Source organism: Lytechinus variegatus, chromosome 6 (assembly GCF_018143015.1).
Source record: "Lytechinus variegatus isolate NC3 chromosome 6, Lvar_3.0, whole genome shotgun sequence".
NCBI classification, from domain to species: Eukaryota; Metazoa; Echinodermata; class Echinoidea; order Temnopleuroida; family Toxopneustidae; genus Lytechinus; species Lytechinus variegatus.
The window spans coordinates 36,419,400-36,442,766 of NC_054745.1; the positions used below are offsets into that span (position 1 = coordinate 36,419,400).

Below are 23,367 nucleotides of genomic sequence, written 5' to 3' on the forward strand. Positions count from 1 at the left end.
TAAAAAGGGGAAAATGTGTTTTATTTAAGGAAATTTGGGAAAAAATCCATACACCAAATACCAATTTCTTGTAAGATTTCGCAATCTGGTAAAGATTACAGGTGTTATTGAGACTCTAATGCAGGAACTTCTTTTATTTCAAAGATAAATTTTCTCACAGTGTACATGATGACCAATGGCTGAGGATTTCCTAAATAAATAATTATTTCAGTATAAAGGCTTTCCGCATTTGTTGTTTTTAAAAATGTATACTAACAAAATATACATGTACATAATGGCAGCAAGAAGAATGAAACAATATGAAAAGACATGTTTAGGGCATTTGCCAGGAAACCAGTAAATTTCAATCATAATAGTATTAAATATTATAATATCGTAACATCCAGGACGTTAGAAGAAGTCGAGAAAAGTGACTTGCGGTCGGACATTGATGTCCTTACCATAGCCCAATCAATTGATGTAAATCAGTTTTATGACATGGGAGTAGCTCTTGGTTTCACCATTGCTGAGTTAAATTGCATAGAGTACAGAAGATTCAACGACAGACAACAAGCCACCTATGACATGCTGGTGATATGGAGAGGGAGACAAGAATCTATCCTAGCAGCGAAGAATACCCTAATTGCACTCATGGAATCTCTCCAGTCATTAGCAACTGAAATAACTATCTCAGGTTTGGGTATTGCTCTATTCGGGTTCATCATATTTGACTATCACCAGGTCACGAATGGTTCCTTAGTTGCACTTAAAGTGACAAAAATAAAGATCTTAAAGTATACTTATTTGAGAAAATAAAATTTTCAGATTTATGGTACAATTCCAACCTCGAATAATTTTGAATTCTAATTCAGAAAGGAAATTAGAGAAATTGACACATATATCTTTATAATTTCTAGTCGTCCAAGACTTCTAAATTCGCAATTTATATATCATCACGTAGTTCTTTTTATAATATGAAGAAGAAAATATAATGCTTAGTATTGTCTTTATACTATACATGTGTAAATTAATGGATTTTGTCTTCTCTTTATTTATTTTTTTTTAACTCGGACTTGACTGCGGTCATCAAGACATTGGACCAAATGAGTAAGTTTGTATTTTCTGTTAAAAAGATGTTTAAGATATGAAAATAGCAGCCGAAACTTCATATTTATCATGCTCTTTACAATTTTCAGAATGTTTCGGCCAATATAATGTATATGAATAATAAAACAGATTTCCGTCAATATGTCTTCTTCAGTCAAATTAAATGCATTTTGTTTATAATGTTCCCTCTCTGTTGGTATCATACCCTCTCAGAAATGGTCTCAAACAACCTGTGGACTAGCTTTACATTCAAGTTTCTTGCAGCCAAAATTTCGATAGGTTCATGTCCACCAACCTAATTATTTGTTTTTTATTGGGACTGTTATGAAACTGAAATAAGCTGGAGGTAAAAAAAAATAGAATAAACATTTAAATTGGGTTGGGTTCATTATTTTTCATTTACCTACATTGATCTTAATTCAACGTCACAGAGAGATTCCTGATAGCATGTTGTTACAAGTTGCCCGTCGCATCAGCAAAGAAAGGTTTTATGAGATCGGCAATCAACTGGGATTTGACAGGACAGAATTACAGCACATCGAGCATCGATCGTTGTACAATAGAAAGGATGCTAACATTCAAATGCTCTCGAGTTGGAAGGCATCCCAAACATCAATGGATAAAGGAGAGGAGAAACTGCAGATTGTATGGAAATCTGTTACCGAATCGTCCAAAGCAACTTGCACGAATGGTATCCACTACTTTTTTGTTTTTTCCTTAGAAAATGCACTTATTGTCAGTTTCATTTTCTTTGTGTTATTTAGGGCCTAATTATTCGAATATCGTCGATTTTTTTTACTCAAATGATCCAACTGAAAAGGCTATTTTTGTAAAGTGTAAATGGTGCCCAGTACTTATAAATCCTTTTGAATACTTATCCAGATAAAACAAAGACCCGAAACTCCAAATTACGTGCTGTATTTTTTTTAAAATAAAATTTGTAAATTACCAATAGATACACTTTTTTTCAATTTAATTCCATTCAAGTTTATTCAACCATAAAAATGTGTATATACAAATCATACATAATTATGCAATCAAAATATGGCTAGGACCATAAAAAAGCAAACTGCTTGTAGATAATGGCCCCCAATGTATATGGAGTCAACGAGATGATAGGGTCAATGGAGGATGGAAACGCTAAAGACGGCAATATGAATCAATAGAACAAAAATATTTTTCTAATCTTTTCCTATTCTACTCATGCGACAATGATAGTTCATTTCGTTCTCTGCTTGCTCTTAGCGTAATAAAAATGCATGTAGTATGGTTTTGTGAACAGAAGAAAGCAAGATAATTCCACTTCGACCTTGCGTTTTGGAAATTTGTACTTTTATACATTACCTGTATTTGCATGTAGATGATCAACGGCATTCTATTGAAGTGTTTAACTTTTTTGAAACGTCCTGTCTCCAAAACGGTCTGTTATTACTCTATGACAATAATACATTGCAGATGCCGGGGATGAAAAAGACGAAACTGATTGTGAGACCCCTCTTGTCCCGGAGGTGAATTCCAACCCATCTCCTCAAGAAGGATCAGAACTAGATGAAGACAAAGACCATGAAGAATGGAAGATCATTGAATACACAGAGTCAGGTATGAAATAAGATTAAGAAACGGAGAAGGCGTGGATAGACGACAGATATCGAAGGGTGGGAGAGTCTTAATGACACTGCAAGAATAGGAAAGAGTCAAGTCACAAATCAACATGTGTCGGAATACCCAAAAGCCTTTTTCTATGATAGAAAGTAATCAGAAATATAATTACGATGGTGATTATAGAATTCAGCTTTATAAATATAGTACAAGTGGGCCAGGTAACTGTTATTCTTGTCACAACTTCGAATAACATTCTATCAAAATGTAATTCTAAATCATAGACCGAGATGAGACTGCTGAAGACATCGACGTGCTTGGAGGTTCACCGAGTAATGGCGAACTATGTGGAGCCGTTCGTGTGGTTGGGAATCTCACTACGGCTTTGGACCTCAGTAGAGCTCTCCGTGTAGACGACAACGACATTATAGGTCTTATAGCTCCTTCCAACCCTGCACTAATGGAAAGACTAGCATGGCAATTCATCAACCAATGGTATAGACGTTTAGGAAAACTGGAAAAGGAAGAAAAGTTGGCTAGGCTTTTTCAAGGATATAACAGCAAAGACACTCAAACAGGTTTGATACCAACTATGTTTTTAGCATGCCTTGACACGTAAAGGAATTTTCTTTTTATTATGTAATGTTGTATAAATTATGTTTGTAAGCGTAAAAATATCTACATTAACCCCGAATTTGGGCATAATTGTAGACATATCGTTATTTATCAAGGACTGACACCACAACTATTTCCTTCTTTTTAAAGATATTTCTGAAATCTCCAAAAAGATCCACACGAATCCAGACCTCTTACACCTCTCTCAGTGGCTGGATCTATCAGCTTCCGAAGTTCTGCAAGTGATGGCTTCATCTCTGACCTTGGATCCTGCCATGATACGCCAGGTTGTTCTACAGATTCTTCAGAAATGGGCCAGACAAGGAGGAACAAGACTAAGGTTGCTTGAAATTGCTAAAGCTTTTCATTTAAATGATGCGGCAGAGCAGATAGCCACTGGTAATTATAATTGTGTTATGATACTCAATGTCATTATTATTCCAGGTGACAGTCATAGTGGCAGATCCAGGGGGGGGGGGTCATATTCATTATTTTTTTTGTCGTTCATACCCAAGTGTGCCCTCTTGCACATATTTTTAAAGGGAATTTGTCGTTCATGCTCAAATGGCTGCCTTTTCTTTTCTGTTTTCTCAAATTCTCAGACAAAAATACCCTCATTTTAGTGACATTTTTTGCTTCTTAGAATTTTCTTTGAGAAATTTGCCCTGCACCCTGGAAAAGTCTGGGTCCACCCCATAATTTTTTAGTCATTAATTGGTCCTGTCTTACAAAAAATTGTGCTTAGTTTAATCAATTAGCATCAAATATATGGAAATTCATCGTCCTCGTATATTCGTTGCCAGAAAATTAAACAATGCCCTGTATAAAGAAATAGGAAGAACACGCACTTGTCAAGACAAAGATGAAATATGACTGTCTACACTTCATGGCAAAAAATATTTTGAAATGTTATTTTAGAAGTTGGCATTGCTGGCCTTTGAAGCGAATCAATAGCAATTCCTATCAACTCAGGGTCTAGTACTTTCACAATCTTTCTCAGAATTTAATAGTAATATGAAATCGCATAACAACTTCAAAGTATTCACGTTTCATTATTCCCTCAGTTAGGGAAATACCAGGTACTACTTCTATCCAATAAAGGTAGCAGCCTATTGATTAATAATAATAATGATAATATTAATAATACTTCTCTTATGTAGCGCATAACAAACTGAAAGTTTGTCTACGCGTTTTACAATAAAGGAAGAAATAAAATACCTTATCATACAAACAAAGAAAAAAAGACCTGTGACATAGAGAATTACTTAATATCTAAGCTTTATAAAATGTTATTAATAAAATAATTGCCAATACTCTACCTAGTTATGAGTTTCGGAAATGATGGATTTTGAATAAGGATTTGAAAGTTGAATAAGTTGATGCCTGACTGATATGAAGGGGTAAATTAATAACCTGTTTCTTAATCAATCATAACAAAAATAACATCCCAAAAGGCAGGCATACTATTGGAAGAACAGGAAGTCGATAACATCGTTTTGCTGAACGTATTTTCTTGTTCCTTCCTTTTCCAGCCATTTCACAACATCCAGGTTTCCCGGATCCCTTTACACATGCCACCATTGATCACAATGGTGGAGAGTTGAAGCTTCATGACCTTGGAATCAGAGTATCGATTCCTTCGGGTGCGATCTCGAAAGGAATGAGATCAGTTGTTACACTATGTGTCCCTAGGAGTAATTCATATAACACTCCCCTGGATGATGGAGAGGTTCTGGTCACACCCATCATCAGATGTTCCTTCTTGCAAGAGCTTCGTAAACCCGCGGCTGTGACGCTTCCACACTGCATCATCATTTCAGAGCGATATCAGCAGAAGAAGGAAGACTTGTGTTTGAAGTTGTATACCAAACTCGGACAAGGTAATGTTATATCACGGATACTGCTATCAATTTTAAGAATAGAACATTATGTGGACTTCTCAAATTACAAATTAACCAGCATAGCTTTGTGCTTTCAATAGGCTCATAAATGCCTGTTTATAGTTCAAAATAACTTGTACTGTGTGAAAACAAAGAGTAATACGGAATAACCTGAATTTATTATAATGAAATGATGTAAGATCTATTTCGTCAGTGAAATTGAAATATTCGTCACATATCTGAATATTGAGCCTATTGAAAGCACAAAGCTATGCTGGTTAATTTGTACTTAAACAAGAGATAAAATGTATTAGGTATAAGGGTTTGCATGTAATTGTATGTGGTGTAAGTGTGTACGTTTGGAGTGTAAAAGTGTTTAACTTCTTCTTCGGTTGATTTCCTCCAGTCCTGGAGAACTGCGAGATCCAGTGGATACGCAGAAAAAAGTGGTTTGATAAATATGTTTAGAGACAAAAGAGACTGGCTCAGAACGAAGTTGGAGTAAAGTGTATCACAAGGCTGTCTAGTTGTTGTTCACTGGTAACAGACAACGCTTGACATGAAGCTCATGCAAGAAATGAAGGGAGTAGTAATGAAGTTGGGGAACTGAAGCAGCAGGTATACTAGTTGCTTTAGTGTCCAATCCACGAAGTACAACATTAGTAATATCAGCTGCAACTTGTGATGCAGGGGTCATGGCAAGATCATGTTGGAGATACGGAGGAAGGTTGGCAAGGAACCCTTTCCTTTCATCCGCGTAGAGGGTACATTCTCCTATAAGGTGGATTACAGTCTCATCCTTGACTGCGGGGGTGAGTCCCATACGGAATGCTCCCACGCCTGTAAGAGCATAGAGAGTCTTGTTGCCGGTAGATATCATCTTGGAAGTAGCATCAAGTTTGTGTGAGGACCGGGTAATACCCAGATGAGGGTGCTTGTCTACGAGAGGTATGGTACTAGAACCAAACTGCCATACTTCTGAGGTCTTGGGACCAGATCCAGTGATGATGACAGCACTCTTAGACGGATTGATGGTATAGCGCCACCTGCAGGAGTAGTCAAAGACAAGTTGAAGCATACTGTTCAATTCTTTTGCTGAGGTAGCCACTAGTGCAACGTCATCGGCGAGTACAAGAATGCCTGTGTATATGGATTGAGTGAAAGCTCCAAGGCCTGACGACTGGAGGCTGTTGATCAAACCATCGATGAAGGCCAAATAGAGTAGGGGGGAAAGGATTCCTCCTTGTCTTACACCTTGCCTCACAGGAAAGCTTTCACTTATTCTGCCTTTCCACCACACAACAGAGCTTAGATCTTCATATAATCTCTTTATAATAAGCCAGAGATTACCCCGAACACCAGCCTTGTATAGCTTGAAGAGAAGACCATTGTGCCAAACTGTATCGAAAGCTTTGGCAGCGTCCAAATAAGCAATGAATATTTGCTTCTTACAGCTTTCGATGATGAGATTCAATGTTTCCGCTACCAATAGGCATGAGTGTCCTTCCTGAAATCCACTTTGAAGCTCATGAGGTATGTTGGACTTATGAAGAGTCTCTTCTAATTCTGGTTTAATGAGAAGTTCTAAGATCTTGCAGAACAAAGTAGTGAAAGATATACCCCTGTAGTTCGAAGGATCAGTGGGAGATTTCCCCTTTCCTTTGTGAATTGGAAGGATTAAGTTAGTCTTGAAGTTGGACGGTATGTGACAGTGGAATAGGATTGAGTTATAAATCTGCACCAGTAGAAGACGAATGATTGGTCCGGAATACTTTACATGCTCAGGGGAGACCTGGTCTATTCCTCCTGCTTTGCCGGACTTTAGCTGGGCAATTGCGATGTTCAGCTGCGAGGATGTGACTTGCAGTTGGGTTCCTTCGAGAAAAGCTTCTGCCCGAGCTACTTCCTCATCCACCTGGCAGGGAGAGCAGGGGTCAGGATTGGAAAGAGCACGGAAGTATTGCTCCCATCCTTCAAGGAGTTGGTGTCCTGTATGCTTCTTATCAGAGACAATAAGAGAATCTGTTTCAGTCCTGATGTTACTGGGGGATCTGTGCTGCTTGACAAGCTTGCTGAAGAGTAGAGGGTTGTCTTCTTTGGAAGATTCCACTTCTTTTATGATTTCATTACGACATCGTTGCCTGCTTTGCCGGAGAGATCGTCTGAACATGTTCTTGGATTTTTTGTAGGAAATCCAAGCCGTATTTTCCTTACACCGAGGGCGACCCTGATCTTTCCAGCTCTTCCAATTGACCTTCATTTTTACATACGACTTGTCGACATCTTTGTTCCATTCTGGTTTCCTGTTCCTTGGAGTACTAGAGAAGGAGTGAGGTAGGTTTGAAGTAGACGTCTGAACCATGACACTACAAATTGCATCAAGGAGCCGTTCTGCAGTATCTGGTTGTAGAATTCTAGCTTTGTCTTTGTGCTGAGCCCAGAATTTCCTACACTGAGCCTCCAGAGGTTGTGTGTAAAGTCGTTCGGTACTTGTAGGATCTAATTTATCCCAATGAACTCTGAGTCTCGACAGTTTCTTGCCATAGGGCATTTCACTGGGATCATGTTGAGGGGTTACTGAGCTGGGGTCACTGCAGGTGTGAGAGTAGGTCACTCTAACAGGGAGGTGGTCAGATGTGTTTTTTGGTTCCTCGGTGCAGATGTGAAACTCTTTGAAACAGTGTTCACTGGGAGTTTTGACCAGGACAAGATCGAGGTTAGACTTCGTGCATCCATCATCGCTGGAATAAGTGTAGACTCCTGGAATATGGAGCAGGGTGTTCAGACAACTGAAGTTGTGCTCTTCCATGAACTCTTTCAGGGCCTTAGCTGGTAGTCTGTGATGCTTTGCAGGGCAGAGGAGATCTACATTGAAATCTCCAAGTATGATGACCTCTGTTTTCGGATTCAAAGACTGTAAGATGTGAGTCAGTTCATCCAATACAGATATGTATTCTGTGGTCATGTCTGAGGAGTTGCCAGTAGGCATGTAAACGCTCATGATGGCTAGATCCTTGGGGCTACCAGGAGACTTCAACTTCATTCCAATAAGTCTTTCAGAGGTAGTTGGAATAGAGGAGGTGTATGGCTCTAAATCCTTGTTATAGAAAATAGCAAGACCACCATGGCCACGACGAGAGACTACAGTCTCTGCAGGACGACAAGAGGACTTACTTAATACCAAATGATTCTGACTAATTTCTGTCAGCCTACCAAGAGAGAGTTCATGCAGCCAGTGTTCTTGGATGCAGATGATGTCACAAGTACAAAGAAGATCATGTAAGTAAAACTGGGACGAGGCTATTCCACGCACATTGAGGGAGCATAGCTTGAGTGAGGATTGGTGGCTGGGAGCAGGTGCTGTTTGTGAAGGTTCAGCAGCCTTATGTGATAGGAGATGTTGTGGAGGTGCGCTTGCATGAGAAACTGTGTCCCTGTCTGGTTCCATATGTTGGGAGTTTGTAGCACCGCCAATGATGCCATTGCTGCCCTGGTTATGACTGCCATAATGTTTAGGTAAGTGGCATGGGATGCTCTGCCATGCCGAAAAACCTGCTCTTGTCGTTTTTCTGCACTGTCAGTGTTAGGTAAAGGTGTAGATGCAGGATTGGGGATATCCTGGGTACGAGGTCCACTATTGTCTGTCGCTCTTGGTGAGGCAGGTATGTTTTGACCTACAGAATCAGGCATATTAGTTTTTACTATATTGGCATATGTGTGGTTCAGTCTGCTGGTGGTGGTTGGTGTAGAGGTGGGCGAGTCAAGAAGAACTGCATCATCATCTTCAGTCACAGGTGTCTCGAAGTCCATTTTTGAAGGGATGTTGATTTCACCTTTTCTTTCTGCATCTTGCACCTCGACAGGATGGGCATTGAGTGTGGTCTCTCCTGCCATTGCGCTAGATCGGTTGCCTATAGACTGGCGTCTGTCTTTCCTTGGGGAGTGGGCCAGGCCAATCTTATGTCCATTAAGGGGTTGTGAAGGGTGGGGCCCTGAGTTAAGACCTTTACTGTGTCTTTGGTCAGTGTGTATTGCTTGCTCGCTGGCCAGTGTCTTGACCTGACCTTGCTTTACAGTTTGATTTTGCTGTTTGGGCTTCGCCCCCTCTTTGGTCCATCTCCCATTGCTAGATGAGGGCTCAGTAACTTCGATAACATCATTTTGGGTATGCTCGTCTCTGAGAACAGTGAATCTGTTATTCTGAGGGCTCTCTGTGCCTTGAATGTGTGACGAAGCAGGGTGAGCCTTGTTACCATCTGGAACCAGTCTCCAGTCTTGTTCTGCCAAAGCTTCTTCTATGTCGTATCTAAGACATAGCGCAAGGAGGTTGTCGTTTTGAAGTTGAATTTCTTTGTTCTTCTTTGCCAGTTTTTGCCTTTCTCGTTCAGCAGAGTCGCAGGATTCTTTGGATCGCCTCAGTCGACTTCGAACATGCTGTAAATCATCCTCGGCCTTGTTTACAGCAGCTTTCATCTCCTGAAGGTCACGAAGAAGGGCTTCATTTTCCCCCTCAAGAGTTCTGTTGACAGAGCGTGCGGTGCGTAGATCTGCCGTCAGTTTTGAAACTGTGTTCTCAAGTTTGCTCAAGTCACCCTTTGGCGATTCGATGGCAGTTTGTGACTCTTTGTCGATCTTCGCATGAGTTAGTGAGGTGCTGGTACTATCCTGGTGAGTGGGCAATGTTTCATGAAGTTCATCTACAGGTCTTTCGTCAGGCCCATCTTCGTTGATCCTGGATTCGCCAGGGATGCCTCCTGATTGATTTGTATTGGTTGGAGATGGCGGGGAGTTGGCAAAAGGGATGCTGGGGGGCCAATCGTCATTGAGTGATATAGTGCTATCTTTGTCTGAATGGGTTTCGTCTGGTTCATTTATGGAATTTAAAGATTGAAGAGCTGAACATAAATGGCAAATGTACGTTTGGGACTCATCCGCCTCGTGGGTAGCTATTTCTTCATCATTCATAGGTGTACATGAGTAGTGAAGCCAATTACTACATGAGGAGCAGAATATTGTCCCATTACATGAATGAGTTTGGCAAACTGGACAGAGAAGTAGCATATCTGATGATGAACAAGGACACTGACTGGAAGTTTGATCATTGCTTGAGTGGTCTTTCCCTTGCTGTGCTTTGTCAAGAGGTACTATGTTTTTTGTGGCATGTTCTACACAGATTCGCCTCAGGAGTTCTATTTCCATGTGTACTGTGAGGTCACATGACTTGACAGTATCTAAGATCTGAGGAAGGTACGATCTCATGAAGTCTTGGCATAGGGATCCTGTAGCTATAATAGAGCAACTGTCATCCTGCACAGACACTGTGAGCTTCGTTCTTTGGCCAGGGTTCCCATTGATTGCTAGCTTATTACATACACGTATGCTGTCTTTTCCAGTGGTGTCAATGGCAAGAATTTTGCTTGCGCTGCAGAGATTTTCAAAGAATTTTGGCATTTCTTTTCTTAGAATTTTCAGTAGATTGGAGCTGACAACAATTACAGCCCTGCGACCTTTGTCCTTAATTTCTAGATGAGGATGCTTCATGTTGTGGTGAATACTTCTTCTAGGTCGGGTCCGCTTTGTTGTCGAGATGCTTGCACTTGCCATTGGGATAACAAAGAAGGGTTGATAAGAGTGGATGTCGATGGGTTGGTGGTGGGTATGAGCAGATTGACCGTGAGTATCCCAAGGATAGTTTTAGTACAACACAGTACTCAGTGGCAGTGAACTAGTTCATGTAGTATTGTACATGTACAAGTTACGATGCGTGTAGAGGTTGACTGGACACAAACAGACTAAGAACTACCAACATCTAAAGCTTTGAGTTAGGAGGTGTCTCCAAAAGTGGTGAACACAATAGGTGTCACAATAACATTTACATACATAAACGGTCAGTCACGGACACAGAGGCAGTACAATTACAAGTAACGTTACATGTACGATGACGTAGCACACAACATGCAGAGGCAGAGCAGAACATGCAACTCCACCGGAACAGAACATGCAGAGACAGATCACAGTATTATACAATACCAGTTCTATGGAGAGGTAGACGTCTCTATGCCGACTATGCAGACTACTGAGCTTGCACTGTTGCAGAAATTTATTGCAGATGTAACGTCAGTGACTGTCCTCCGTGGGATGGGTGGTCCAGCCTGGTTGCACGATGTATACACGTTGATCTAGAGCTGACGTGGATATGCATGTGTGGGGCATATGTAGATTCACTGTGAGACTCCCGCGTTTTAAGTGAGTTTAATGTTTGCGGATGATACAAAGATGTATGTACGTTCTGATAGTGCTGTCGGTGTCAAACAACTCCAAAAAGATATCTCCCTTTTAGAAGAATGGGCTAAAAAATGGCAGCTACGATTCCATCCGGATAAATGCACCGTCTTAAAGCTAGGAAAAAAACATTACAGAAGAGCAGACCCAGTATTACATGAAAGGAGAGTCTAATCTAATTACTCTTAAGGAGGTACAAGCTCAAAAAGACCTAGGGATATTAATTGACTCAAAGCTGTCTTTTAAAGACCAAGTGTCACAAGCAGCATTAAAGGGAAACAGAGTCCTAGGAATCATTAGAAGATCTTTTGTTCATCTGGATGCAGTTACAATGTCATATTTGTTTAAAGGTCTTATCAGACCCCTATTAGAGTATGGACAAGCTGCATGGTCACCATATAAATTGAGTGAACAAAGAAAGTTAGAAAGTGTACAGAGGCGAGCCACAAAAATGATTCCAGGTTTTAGAAATCTGTCTTATATGGAACGTCTCATGAAACTAAAATTACCGAGTCTTGCTCATAGGCGAAGGAGAGGTGACATGATTGATGTCTACAAGTACATGACTGGAATATATTACACACAACACAACCCTTTCACTAAGTCACAGAGGAGGTCTAGAGGTCATAGGTTGAAGTTGGAGAAGAAATTTTCTAGGCTTGATATTAGAAAGTACTTTTTCAGTAACAGGGTTGTAGATGTGTGGAATAGTCTTCCTGACAGTGTTATTTCAGCCTCTTCAGTCAACTCTTTCAAAATTCGTCTAGATAGGCACTGGTCAAGGAATTATGATTTGCTCTATAAGCCAGTGTAGGCAGTATTGTCTTTGTTTTTCCACGGTTTCTAGCATACATGTACACACTTCTGTCAGTCCTTACTCGTCTTAAGTACCGGTATATATATTTTGTTTTAATACAATGGATACTGTACTACCACCAGAGGAGATACTCTGATCGATGAACAGGCACTCAACTCAAGACTACAGCATCGAGGACTTAAAGTAAAGTAAGTAAGTATTAATGAGAATATCCGCCAGGAAAAAGGTGATTTAATGGATCCAAAATGAAAGCCAGAAAAAAAAAGCAATGAACTAATCAAATCATATATGCGAAAAGAATATGAAAATATAACAAAAGTGAAGAAAATAGGGAGCTCTATTGGATGGTACGCCTATCACACAACGTCTGTATTGACCACACAGGAAGTCCTGTGTTTTAATACAACTGTAGGTATGTTTGATAGTGTTTCCCTAACTTGATAATGTGTTTATAGATATGTGTCGCTGTGATTGTGCTGTGATGTATGTATTCTTTGTTTTAAATGCGGGTTATCTGTGTATAGTAAGTAATCGGTAGTAATGCATCTAAGTGTGTGTTGGTCGGTGGGTTTGATAGGAGCTTGGGGTTAAAGTGGTACTGTATGTGTGTATGGCTGTGTAGGTTCGTGCGTGTGTGCGCCTGTGTATGTTGATATTGCATGGTATTAAATGAGGGTGAGGCTTGTATACGGTTAGGGGTTGAGGTCTTTCAGCAAACAGTTCAGAAACCACACGTTAAGTGTTTCTGACAGAAAACAGTCACTTGAACTGATTCACATTCATACCGAAAAAATCATAGCTTTCTATTGTCTGGTATATAATTATTCATATGAATATGGAATCGAAATGCTTGTGACACCATTTTTTTTTTCCTGATGTATTTTACATTCACATAGGAAAATTCGGTTACAGGGCTATTGAATCATCGAAAGATTTTGAGATCTCAGAAGACAGGATTACGTTCTCGACACGTCATCTTCAGTACTTTGCTTTGTCTTCGAATGATGTCCGAGGAATTCAGTTCATCTGTGAGGTATCACAACCTCTCTTCAAGTGCAACACTCCACAGCCCACGCTACGAATCCGCATAGCACATCCTTACAACAAGGACTCTGTAGTAAGTTACAACCGTGCATTACTTCTGATAGTGATTTTAGACACCAATGCCTGATAAAACTACACTTTATAACAAATTTAGCTCTTAAAGAGCGTGTATAGTGACTGCACTTCGGAGTGCTGATTTGTCTAGTTCAAATTTGAACGAGAAAATTCCGCACTCCGAAGGAATGCTGAATTTAAGAGCTAAATTAACTTTTTTCGTTTTTAAAAGTGTAGTTTTGAGAGTGGATATGATTTTGATCTGTGATAGCATTTCCTCTTTAGCATTTTCCGTGACGTATATTATGTTGTTGTATCTAATGTATTATATTGATTACTTTAAAATAAAACCAATAAACGCAAATTAAACAAAACATTACATGTATCTGAATACTGAAGAAAAATACATTGTGTGTAGACATTATGTAGAATCCATTCCTTTTAAATCATTGCCCTTTGTTTATATTAAAAAAAAGTTTGTAAATAGATGTATTGTCATGAACAACTTTCATAATTCTAGATTAGATTTATTGATTCATTTCATTTCTTTTCTTTCCATTTTTCACATACAAATCAAAAATACATAAAAACAAATACATAAATACAATTACAAAAATGAACAAAAGTAACGACCTTACATTTGCAAAGATTTGGCAATTATACAAACAAAATACGATACTTATATCATCATTTTATAAAACTTAACATTCTTAAAACCATGGGTACTCGTGTGTATGTAAACAAAAAAGAAAGGGATGAAATGAAAAGAGAGGCCAGCTTAGAAGCTTGGCTTGTTGGACGCTGATCTCTCAAATACGTAAATAATGTAAATATCGTAATATAATGTGAACTTGGAAAATGATCAATCGAATCAAGGGAACGTAAATACATGTAGTAGAAAATCGCTGAACATATGGAAAATAAATGCATGGTCATGAATGCTTAACCAAAAAAAAAACAAAAAACAGAAACAAACAAACAAACAAACAAACGAAACAAAGCAAACACAAAAAACAGAAAAATGGACATGGGACAAGGAGAGAGAATAAGAAGAAGAAAAAAGAGGACTGGGGAAAGGGTGTCGGTGGGATCTGTATGATTATTATCAAGTAATTGAGGTTTGTTGTGAGTAGGGGGCAAGTAGTGATTTTTTAACTTTAAATTTAAATGTGCCTATACTTAAGCTCTCTCTCGTATTCAGGGGAAGGGAATTCCAAAATTTGGGGGCAGTAAATATAAAAGTGTTCTGTGTAAATGCTGTACGAGTCCTTGGCAGGTGATACAAATTGATTTGTCTAGTTGGGTAACGGTGAATTTCATTATTGACTCGAAATATGTTGTTAAAAATGGAGGGTAACCCTTGGTTGTTATACTGATACATGAGAATCGCAAGATTCAATCGATAAATATCGTAAATTTTTAGAATATTGTTTGAGTGGAAAAGACCGTCTGTATGATGTCTAAAATCAACGCGACTTATGATCCGCATAGCTTTTTTTTGTAAGAGTAGTACTTTATTTAACATATATGTTGCGCTGTTTCCCCAGGCGAGTATTCCGTAATTCAAGTGGGGTAAAACTAATGTTGAATATAAAGATTTTAGAATGTTAGGGGGGAATACCCATTTGAGCTTGTTTATTACACCAACATTTCTAGATATTACCTTACATATATTATTAATGTGATATTTCCATGAAAGTTTGTCATCAATGAATGCACCTAAAAATTTTGTTGTAGTTACTTGTTTTATTTTTATGTTATCTATTAGAATTGGATAAGGTAGTTCATTAAATGTGTTGCTAAATAACATGAAATTAGTTTTTTTCTAGATTTAGGGATAATTTGTTGGCCTTAACCCATGTTGACACTAAGTTTAATTCGGAGTTGACTATCTGATAAAGAGTTTCTATGTTTGTGTGTGAAAGAAAAAGATTGGTATCATCTGCATACATCATAAATAAAAATAAGTCCGAGGATCTGTTAAAGTCGTTGATATAAAGTATAAAAAGCAGCGGGCCAAGTATGGAACCCTGGGGACACCGCAATTAATATTTCTAAAATGTGACATATGATTTTCAATGCTAACATATTGTTGGCGTTCGTGTAAATAATTACGGAACCAGTCTAACACAATGCCTCTAATACCATAATGTGACAGTTTATATAAAAGAATTTGGTGATCTATTGTGTCGAACGCTTTAGAAAAAAAAAACAAAACATTCCTATCGTATGGGAGCCTTTGTCAAAAGAGTTAGCTACTTTGTTGATTAGGGACAAGATAGCATGAGATGTATTATGATGTTTTCTAAAACCAAACTGACAGCAAGTTAGAATTTCGTTATTATTCAAAAAGTCCATTGTACGTGAAAATACTACCTTTTCTAATATTTTTGAAAAAGTTTATAATAATGATATGGGTCTGTAGTTAAAAATAGGTATTATCTTGGCTAATTTCATTTTGTTTGGAAAAACACCAGTTCTCAAAGACAAATTACATATATAAGTAAAAGGTTCAATAATACAAGAAATAATCTTTTTCGTTATGGCATTATCAAAACCGTCATGTCCACAACTTCGTTTGCTATGTAAATTATTAGCTATATCAAGAATTTCACTCTCATCCACCGGGGCAAAAAACATAGAGTTCGGGTTAGGATTAGGTAAATATTCATGAAAACTTTTGTTACTGTCTGGTATCTTATTGGCTAAATTTTGGCCAATCTCTACAAAAAAAAGTTATCAAAATGATCGGAAATTTCTTGTACATTATCAATAATTCTATTATCGATTTGTATCTTAGATACAGAATTTTTCTTTTTATGTTTATTCAATACTTCTTTTATAATTTTCCATGTGTTTCTTGCGTCTCTTTTACATTTCGTGAACTGGCAAGAAAAATAATTCTTTTTTTCTCTTCATAATAGCCCTGTCAGTGTGTTTTTGTAATTTAAATATCCGGATTTATTATTCACAGTTGGCTTTGCTTTATATTTCAGATAGATAGTATTCTTCCTATTTATACATCTGAGTAAGCTTGCTGTGATCCATGGAGATCTGGGCTTCTTTTCCTACTACGCTGATTAGAATGTCTTACCGGGAGACATTCATTAAATAAATTAGTCAATTTATCCATAAAATCGTCAAAACAATGATTTACTTCAGTCATATTAAAATATTACCCCAGTCTAGTTCATCAAGTCTTTCTGTGAATGTGTTAATATTGGCCTCAGAAAAAAATCGTGTGTGTATTTTAGAAGGTTGTTGAGTCTGCTGTAAAATTGAGAAATTTGCAAATATTGGGAAGTGATCCGTGATATCAGAGATAACCACTCCAGCGTGTGGAAAAGGATGCATATTGGTAAATATGTTGTCTAAAAGAGTGGAGGAGTGTTCCGAAATGCGAGTTGGTTTTGATATAAGTGGAATAAATGATGACGTGTGGAATGTTCCATAGAACTCCTGAACAAAGGAATCAGAATCATATTTCAGTAGATTAGCATTAAAATCACCCATTAAAAAGCAATCCTTACTCCGTAAAATTGGGTTAGAAAGAATATTTTCGAGATGTAACAAAAAATCATTATGACTGGAATTAGGAGGTCGATATATTATTCCAATTACGATATTTTTTCTACCGACGAATTCAATTTCTATAAAAATTGTTTCTATGGAGTCATTGACATGGTTTAAGACATTTTTTCAGTATAATTAAAGTCAGTTTTAATGTATAACGCAACGCCACCTCCCTGTCTGTTGGGTCTATTGTTCACTATTAAGTCATAACCTTGTAGGGAATATAATGAGTGAGGTGTATCTGAAAGCCAAGTTTCGGTTAAGCCGATTACAGAGCAATTTAGATTAAGCCTATGGTCAAGAAGGTTGCGGAGGCACTCAAAATTGGTATTCATACTCCTAATGTTAGTGTGGAACATTGAAAATACAGTCTTATCTAAATTTTTAAAGTGAGAAACAAGTTGATTTTCAGTGTAGTATGAGGAAGGGTTAACCTGTTCTTGCTCATTATCATCAAAAGGGGCTACAAAATCCAAATTATTTGAGTTGAGAGTAGAGATCATATCATTAACAAAATCACTGTCGCGATCGTTTGAGTGGGAATGGAAATTCCTCTAGAATTGATATTAAAAAGCAGGGATACTTCATGGACGGCTTAAACTACATGTATAAAGTATAAAAAATTATGAAAAACTCGAATATTAATTCTTTACCTATAAATATTCAATTTTATGTAATTATAAGTAATTCATTTTCCAGTATCACAATGAATATTAACTGTAATTAAGAGGAGAATGAGAGCCTGTTGAAAGCAGGCTTGTATGAAATAGGAAAACCCACGAATCAAAGACTAATGAAATTTTGACAACTATTATGCAAGTACCAGGACAGTTAAGAGCATGTCGAAATTCGAATATTGAATTACTAGAATGTGGAGAACACAAAGGCTATATATATATATATATATATATATATATATATATATATATATATATATATATATATATATATATATATATATATATACAACCGTTGCCGATGCGACCAGTATTTGCAATTCTAGCAAAGTCTACACCTAAAAATGGTAATGAAAATACATCCTCTGTCTTTGTATTTTTGGTGAATCCTCTCCATGTCATCCTCTGAAGAATTATTTTTGGCCCATTATACAAAGAGACGCGATTGATCCGATCAATCTCAATTGTATGGAAATCCATAAAAGGTCATTTGTTCTTTCTTGGAAATGTGCACATTGTCCTTTATAAACAAAGAGAACGATGCTGAACCGTGGAAGACAACAATGAACGTATGTATATACATCACATATCTAGAAAACATTCTGAATAAACATTCATTTTATATGTTGGTGCTGTTGGTTGTCCATAGTTGTGGTTGATTGGATCAATCGTAACGATTTGTAAGATACAAAGGTGCTAAGTTTAAAAAGTGGCAGTTTAAGCAAAGTATATGTAGACTTAATCGGAGGCTGTTCAATATTGTGTGACATTAGTCGCACACCTCATTCACCTTGCCAATGAGAGGATGTACAAAGTAAAAACGCTGTTTAGGATTTTATACAAAGCTGTTTACTATATGAACCTTACAGTATTTGTTTAACCGTTAAACAATCATGTTTAATTGATCAAAGATTAGATATTGAGCATTAAACTTTGTTGCTTAAGATTTAAACACTTGTTTAAACTGTTTAAGCAATTACTATAAGGTTCACATAGTAAACAGCTTTGTATATTTGTTTTACTGTGTACATATATGATATGTGGTCTCATCATTCAAGTACCCATATTTTTTTCTATTCACCTTTTCTAAAATTTTCATCAACGTTTGTCACCTTCTTTATAACATGTAACTTATTCCATGAGCTTCCTGCTCACTTAACAATTTTTTTGCCTTCAGGAGTTTCGGCAAAGAAATGACAGCCGTTCGCAAGAAATCTTCTACCAAGTTACGAATGTTATCAAATTCACTCTGGATTCAGCAGAAGACGATATAATGGTATTGTGTGTTTCTGACTCAAAGAAGACACAGGAAACCGTAAGCATCTTTAAACTTTGTTGGTCGTATGTACATGTATTATTTTCTCCTGTAACAGCTTCCTCCTTCGGTTTCAAGTCACAATTCAAGATTTTATTTGAATATAATATGAAAGACATAATTTTTTAAAAGGGCTATGTTCATGATCAACTAGGACATGAAGGACACAAATAATTGAAGTGTACAACATATTGTCATGAATGATGAGATGAATAATAAATGATAAATGCTAGTTACGATATGTTACGTTTTTGCCAATCTACCAACAAGACCTTGTACATATTCATGTTTAATATGATATGAGAGGTGACAATACTAGCCAGCTGCGTCTAAATTATTAGGATGAGCGCAATATCGTAACAACATCACGCTACGCATCCCTTTTTCTCTCTGCTTTTTGTGTTCTGGATTTCTTTTGGTGTATTGTTTATTCATTTGAATCTCTCGTGTTTCTTTACTTTATTCCACATCTTTCGTTTTTAAATGTCCATCTTTCGTTTTGTTTCTTCTCCAGGTTCATGTTGGTTCCCTACTCTCAGGAGGATGTATTATAGCACACTTCAATCTACCGCCCTCTAGCGGCCATAAAAGTGTCGGTGTCTGCATTGAGCAGGGATCATCCACACTGGCAGAGCAAGAAATACACATTGCTAGTGAAGGTAAACAAAACTCATATGGAGAAAGAATCCTCAAGTTTTTAAAGAGACGGGAGGTTTTGTAGATAATATTGATATCCTTCAAACGTTTTACATTTTTTTCATTTTACAAAGTTCTAGAAAGTTTCATTTCGAGTTAAGATTGCAATTCATGAAAAGTCATGACTCAACCATTTTGCTCCCCACTTACGGATCCACACCCTCACAGTACAGAACACAATTAAAATAAAATTCTTATCCACTTGTAGTGACCAGTAACTCTCTACTATTACTGCAGATTTAAACTAGATTTTGCAAAGGATGTAAATGTAATGGAAGCAAACATACTACGGGGACTAACTGATCTTCCGGAAAGCACAGGCCTACTCGATTTCTTAGGTGCATGACATCTAGTTAAAAGGGAGTGCATCCATAATAATAAATAAATCATTGCAAACATGTCATCCTTGCAGTGTTAAGAGCAGTATACTCACTGTAAGATGTCTTTACCCTAAAAAGACTGGGCTATTTTGGAGGCTAGAAAAACTGGGGGGGGGGGGCCTTTTGGCCCCCCCCCCCAAGATCTGGGCCGTTGGTCGTCCGATCGCAACCAAATTTGGCACACACATCCTTTGTCATGTCCTCTAAAAGAAAACAAAGTCAAAATATTGATATTTATTGTATTTTTTAATATATGCATAATTATGCGAATATACAATTTTTTATCCAAAAAATGAATTTTTCATACTTTGGTACCTATTGCGGTCCATAAATTCCCGTTTCAAGGTTTTCACCTGTAAGGAGAGGTTGTTTATCATAGAATTGTGTTATTTCGTGCTTGAATTATTAGATATGCTTATGCAAATTAGTAATTACTAAATATGCAAATAAGTACTCTGCACGCGTTATGTAGAGAAATACAACATTTGGCATGTTTTATTGCATTACACTATCTTGCAATGAGCCAAAGCAATCTTGGAAGATGAACAGGTGATGTGTTACATGTACACTAGCTGGTGAAAACAAAGCATAAAGGATATCACATAATTTATGCAAATTATATTCATAATTAATTATGTGAATATGCAAATTTTTATCAAAAAAACTTTAGGACATTAGATATTGCATATTGCAAATTCTTGAGTATTCTAGATATATTTTGGGTTTGTGTAATATATAACTTATTCAATATCAATTATAGCATAATCAACTAAAGTGTGACATTACTTGTCTATCCAGTGTTTCCTGCACCCAAGAATATAGTTGTGCAAGCGATTCTGGTATTTTGCACTACTTTTCTTATGTTTTTCTTTGATTTTAATTTCTTATGTATTTCTTTAGTTTGCATTTCTTATGTATTTCTCTATTTTTTATGCAATATTTTTCATAATATTCATATCCTAGAACTGCTACTTGAATTCACAAGTGACATAATATAGAAAGAAATAAATAAAAATGTAGTTAGAAAACAATGTGTGTAACATTCATTCAAATACCATACACTTTACACACAAACGAATACAAATTTCAATTTCTTACGTGACATGTGATACGAAAATGTTACGTAACTCCGCAACCGCGGCATGGGGGTATACAAGTTTTGTATCAAAAGTTGCGCAGAACTCAAGAGAAAAGTCATGAAATGTCGGCGCGAACGCTTCATTTTCCAAAAATTTATTGCGATTTATGTATAGGGGGGGGGGCCTAAAAGCCCCCCCCCCAGTCTTTTTAGGGTTAAGGAAAGATCATGGAGTATTACAATATGTTTTTTTTTATTCTTCTGTACAGTGGAACCTAATTACGAACAGCCTCACAGGTGAGAGCTCAGTAAATCTTTTCAACAATTTGTTAGGTTAAATCACAGAGATAACATTAACGATGATTGAAGAGGGGTGCTCGTTACGAAAAATATATAATGAAACAAAAGTTAGGTGTCTTTGGTATGAGATAGTGGGTGAAGGCTTAAAAATGAAGGTGATTTTATCAAACCTATATATATATTAGCGTATCAACTTGATTGTCAGAGGAAACATCACGGGGTGCTTCAGCATCCCCGCTTAATTCCAAAGGCCATATTGAATTTTCATCAAGGTATCGTGGCATATTATTCAATATTAAGTTAAATTAATAGCAAAAACTCGTCAAATAATTTTTGAGGAGTGAATAATGATAATAATAATAATTATTGATTATGGTTGTAAAATCATATCGCAATAAGGCATTGAAAATATATTGAGAATTATATCGCGTATAAACAAATGACATGAAATTGGATACCTAATAGTTATTGACGTCTTGTTACCTTTTTTGTCATTTACTTTCAAATTTGAATGGATGAATAACTCTCAGTAGCCCTACTTTTTGTAAGGTATAGTATGTTTTAACTTTTAACAGTCTTGCCATGAACGTGACATAGCAAACATGACGAATCTCTAAATTTAATATTTTAAAGTCTTTGGAAAGTATGATCTATTGCAATTCATTTTCACTGCTGTTGATTTCGCAGAAGAGGAAGAATTCGGTTCGTTTCAAACCACATGCTACAAATGCTTTCTGGTTTAGTATGTGAAATAAAGGATGCGCGTGAGCTTGGCTACAAACTAGGTTTCTCCAATTCGATGGTCAGCAAGTACCTTTCCAGAGCAGACTCCTCGGCCAGCAGTGTCTCAGGATCAGGTCTTAAAGAGATGCTTCAAGACTGGAGAAGGCGTGTACGACCTAGTGAGCAGGTTAATGAACTTCGCCTTGCTTTAGAGGCCGCGGGATTGAGACGTGAATCCGAAGTAATCTTTCAAGAAAATTGAAATGACGTCGGCCACCATTTGACAAACTGAACATCTTAGCGCATTTTGTATATTCGGAAATACACACTTAAAGAATTGTGTACAAGGATTTTTTTTCTTCTACGACTTCTTTTTTGCACATGAACATACAACATTGTGTGAAAAGCTTTGCATCATTGCAGTAATTATGTTTGCATCAATATGATTTATTTTTGTTCTCTTTTTCGTTCTTGTAATACATGTATGTACGCATATAATGAATAAGTCAACTATGATTTGTTTATTTCCAAGGGGATCCCCCTCATTTCCATTTATGCTCTATATTATACTGTTATTTTTTTGGCCCTATAAAATCGTACTTGATTTGTATTGTTTTATATTACTTTGTATTGTGTTTTGGGTGGAAATGAAATAAAAGAATTGAATTGAAAAATAGCTATTCATCTGGAAATAAAAAAAAAGAAATGTCACATGTATTCATGTTTTTTAGATGCAGGCGGTCTCAAAGGTACCAAAGAAAAGTGGCTCAATTAGAGCACCCGACTCTCGTATATTACCTGTATTAATAAAGATATAGGGACTTCTACCTTGTTGTCAGAAACATGGATGGGGTTTTACAATTGAGAAAGAAAATAATAACTTTCTAACATTTACAAGAAATGTTGATAAAATATACTGTCCGCTGGAAGATCAGCTTAATTTAATGTGTTTACATTGTCGTAGATAAATGAGACTCATGAATATTATCATTTTCATTGTTATCATTATCACAAAGCCTTTTTAAATCATATTCAAGTGTCTTTATGAAGACGGTGTACATAAATCAGTTCAATTCTGTAGGACACAAACTTGTTGATGATGATCCACAGCATTTATATTGCGCCATATTATATGTTTAAAGCATTCAAAGGCGCAGGCTCATCCAATACATTAATCTCTACACATCTGCCGAAATAAGTGAGTTTTGAGAGATTAATGTTATAATCTAGTCATTAAAATGAAAAAGA

At 37.0% G+C, this 23,367-nt stretch overlaps 1 protein-coding gene across 1 annotated transcript; it reads left to right on the forward strand.

The window, feature by feature from the left end:
- The first annotated feature begins 392 nt into the window (after positions 1 to 392).
- Positions 393 to 22,698, forward strand: LOC121417785. Its single transcript, XM_041611520.1, has 12 exons — positions 393 to 673; positions 1,071 to 1,086; positions 1,518 to 1,777; positions 2,542 to 2,685; positions 2,970 to 3,263; positions 3,451 to 3,699; positions 4,833 to 5,180; positions 13,176 to 13,396; positions 18,805 to 18,942; positions 19,457 to 19,601; positions 21,366 to 21,393; positions 22,084 to 22,698. The coding sequence occupies exons 1-12, from the start codon at positions 478 to 480 to the stop codon at positions 22,379 to 22,381; spliced, it is 2,337 nt and encodes a 778-aa protein (XP_041467454.1). The 5' UTR covers positions 393 to 477; the 3' UTR covers positions 22,382 to 22,698.
- Positions 22,699 to 23,367: the final 669 nt, after the last annotated feature.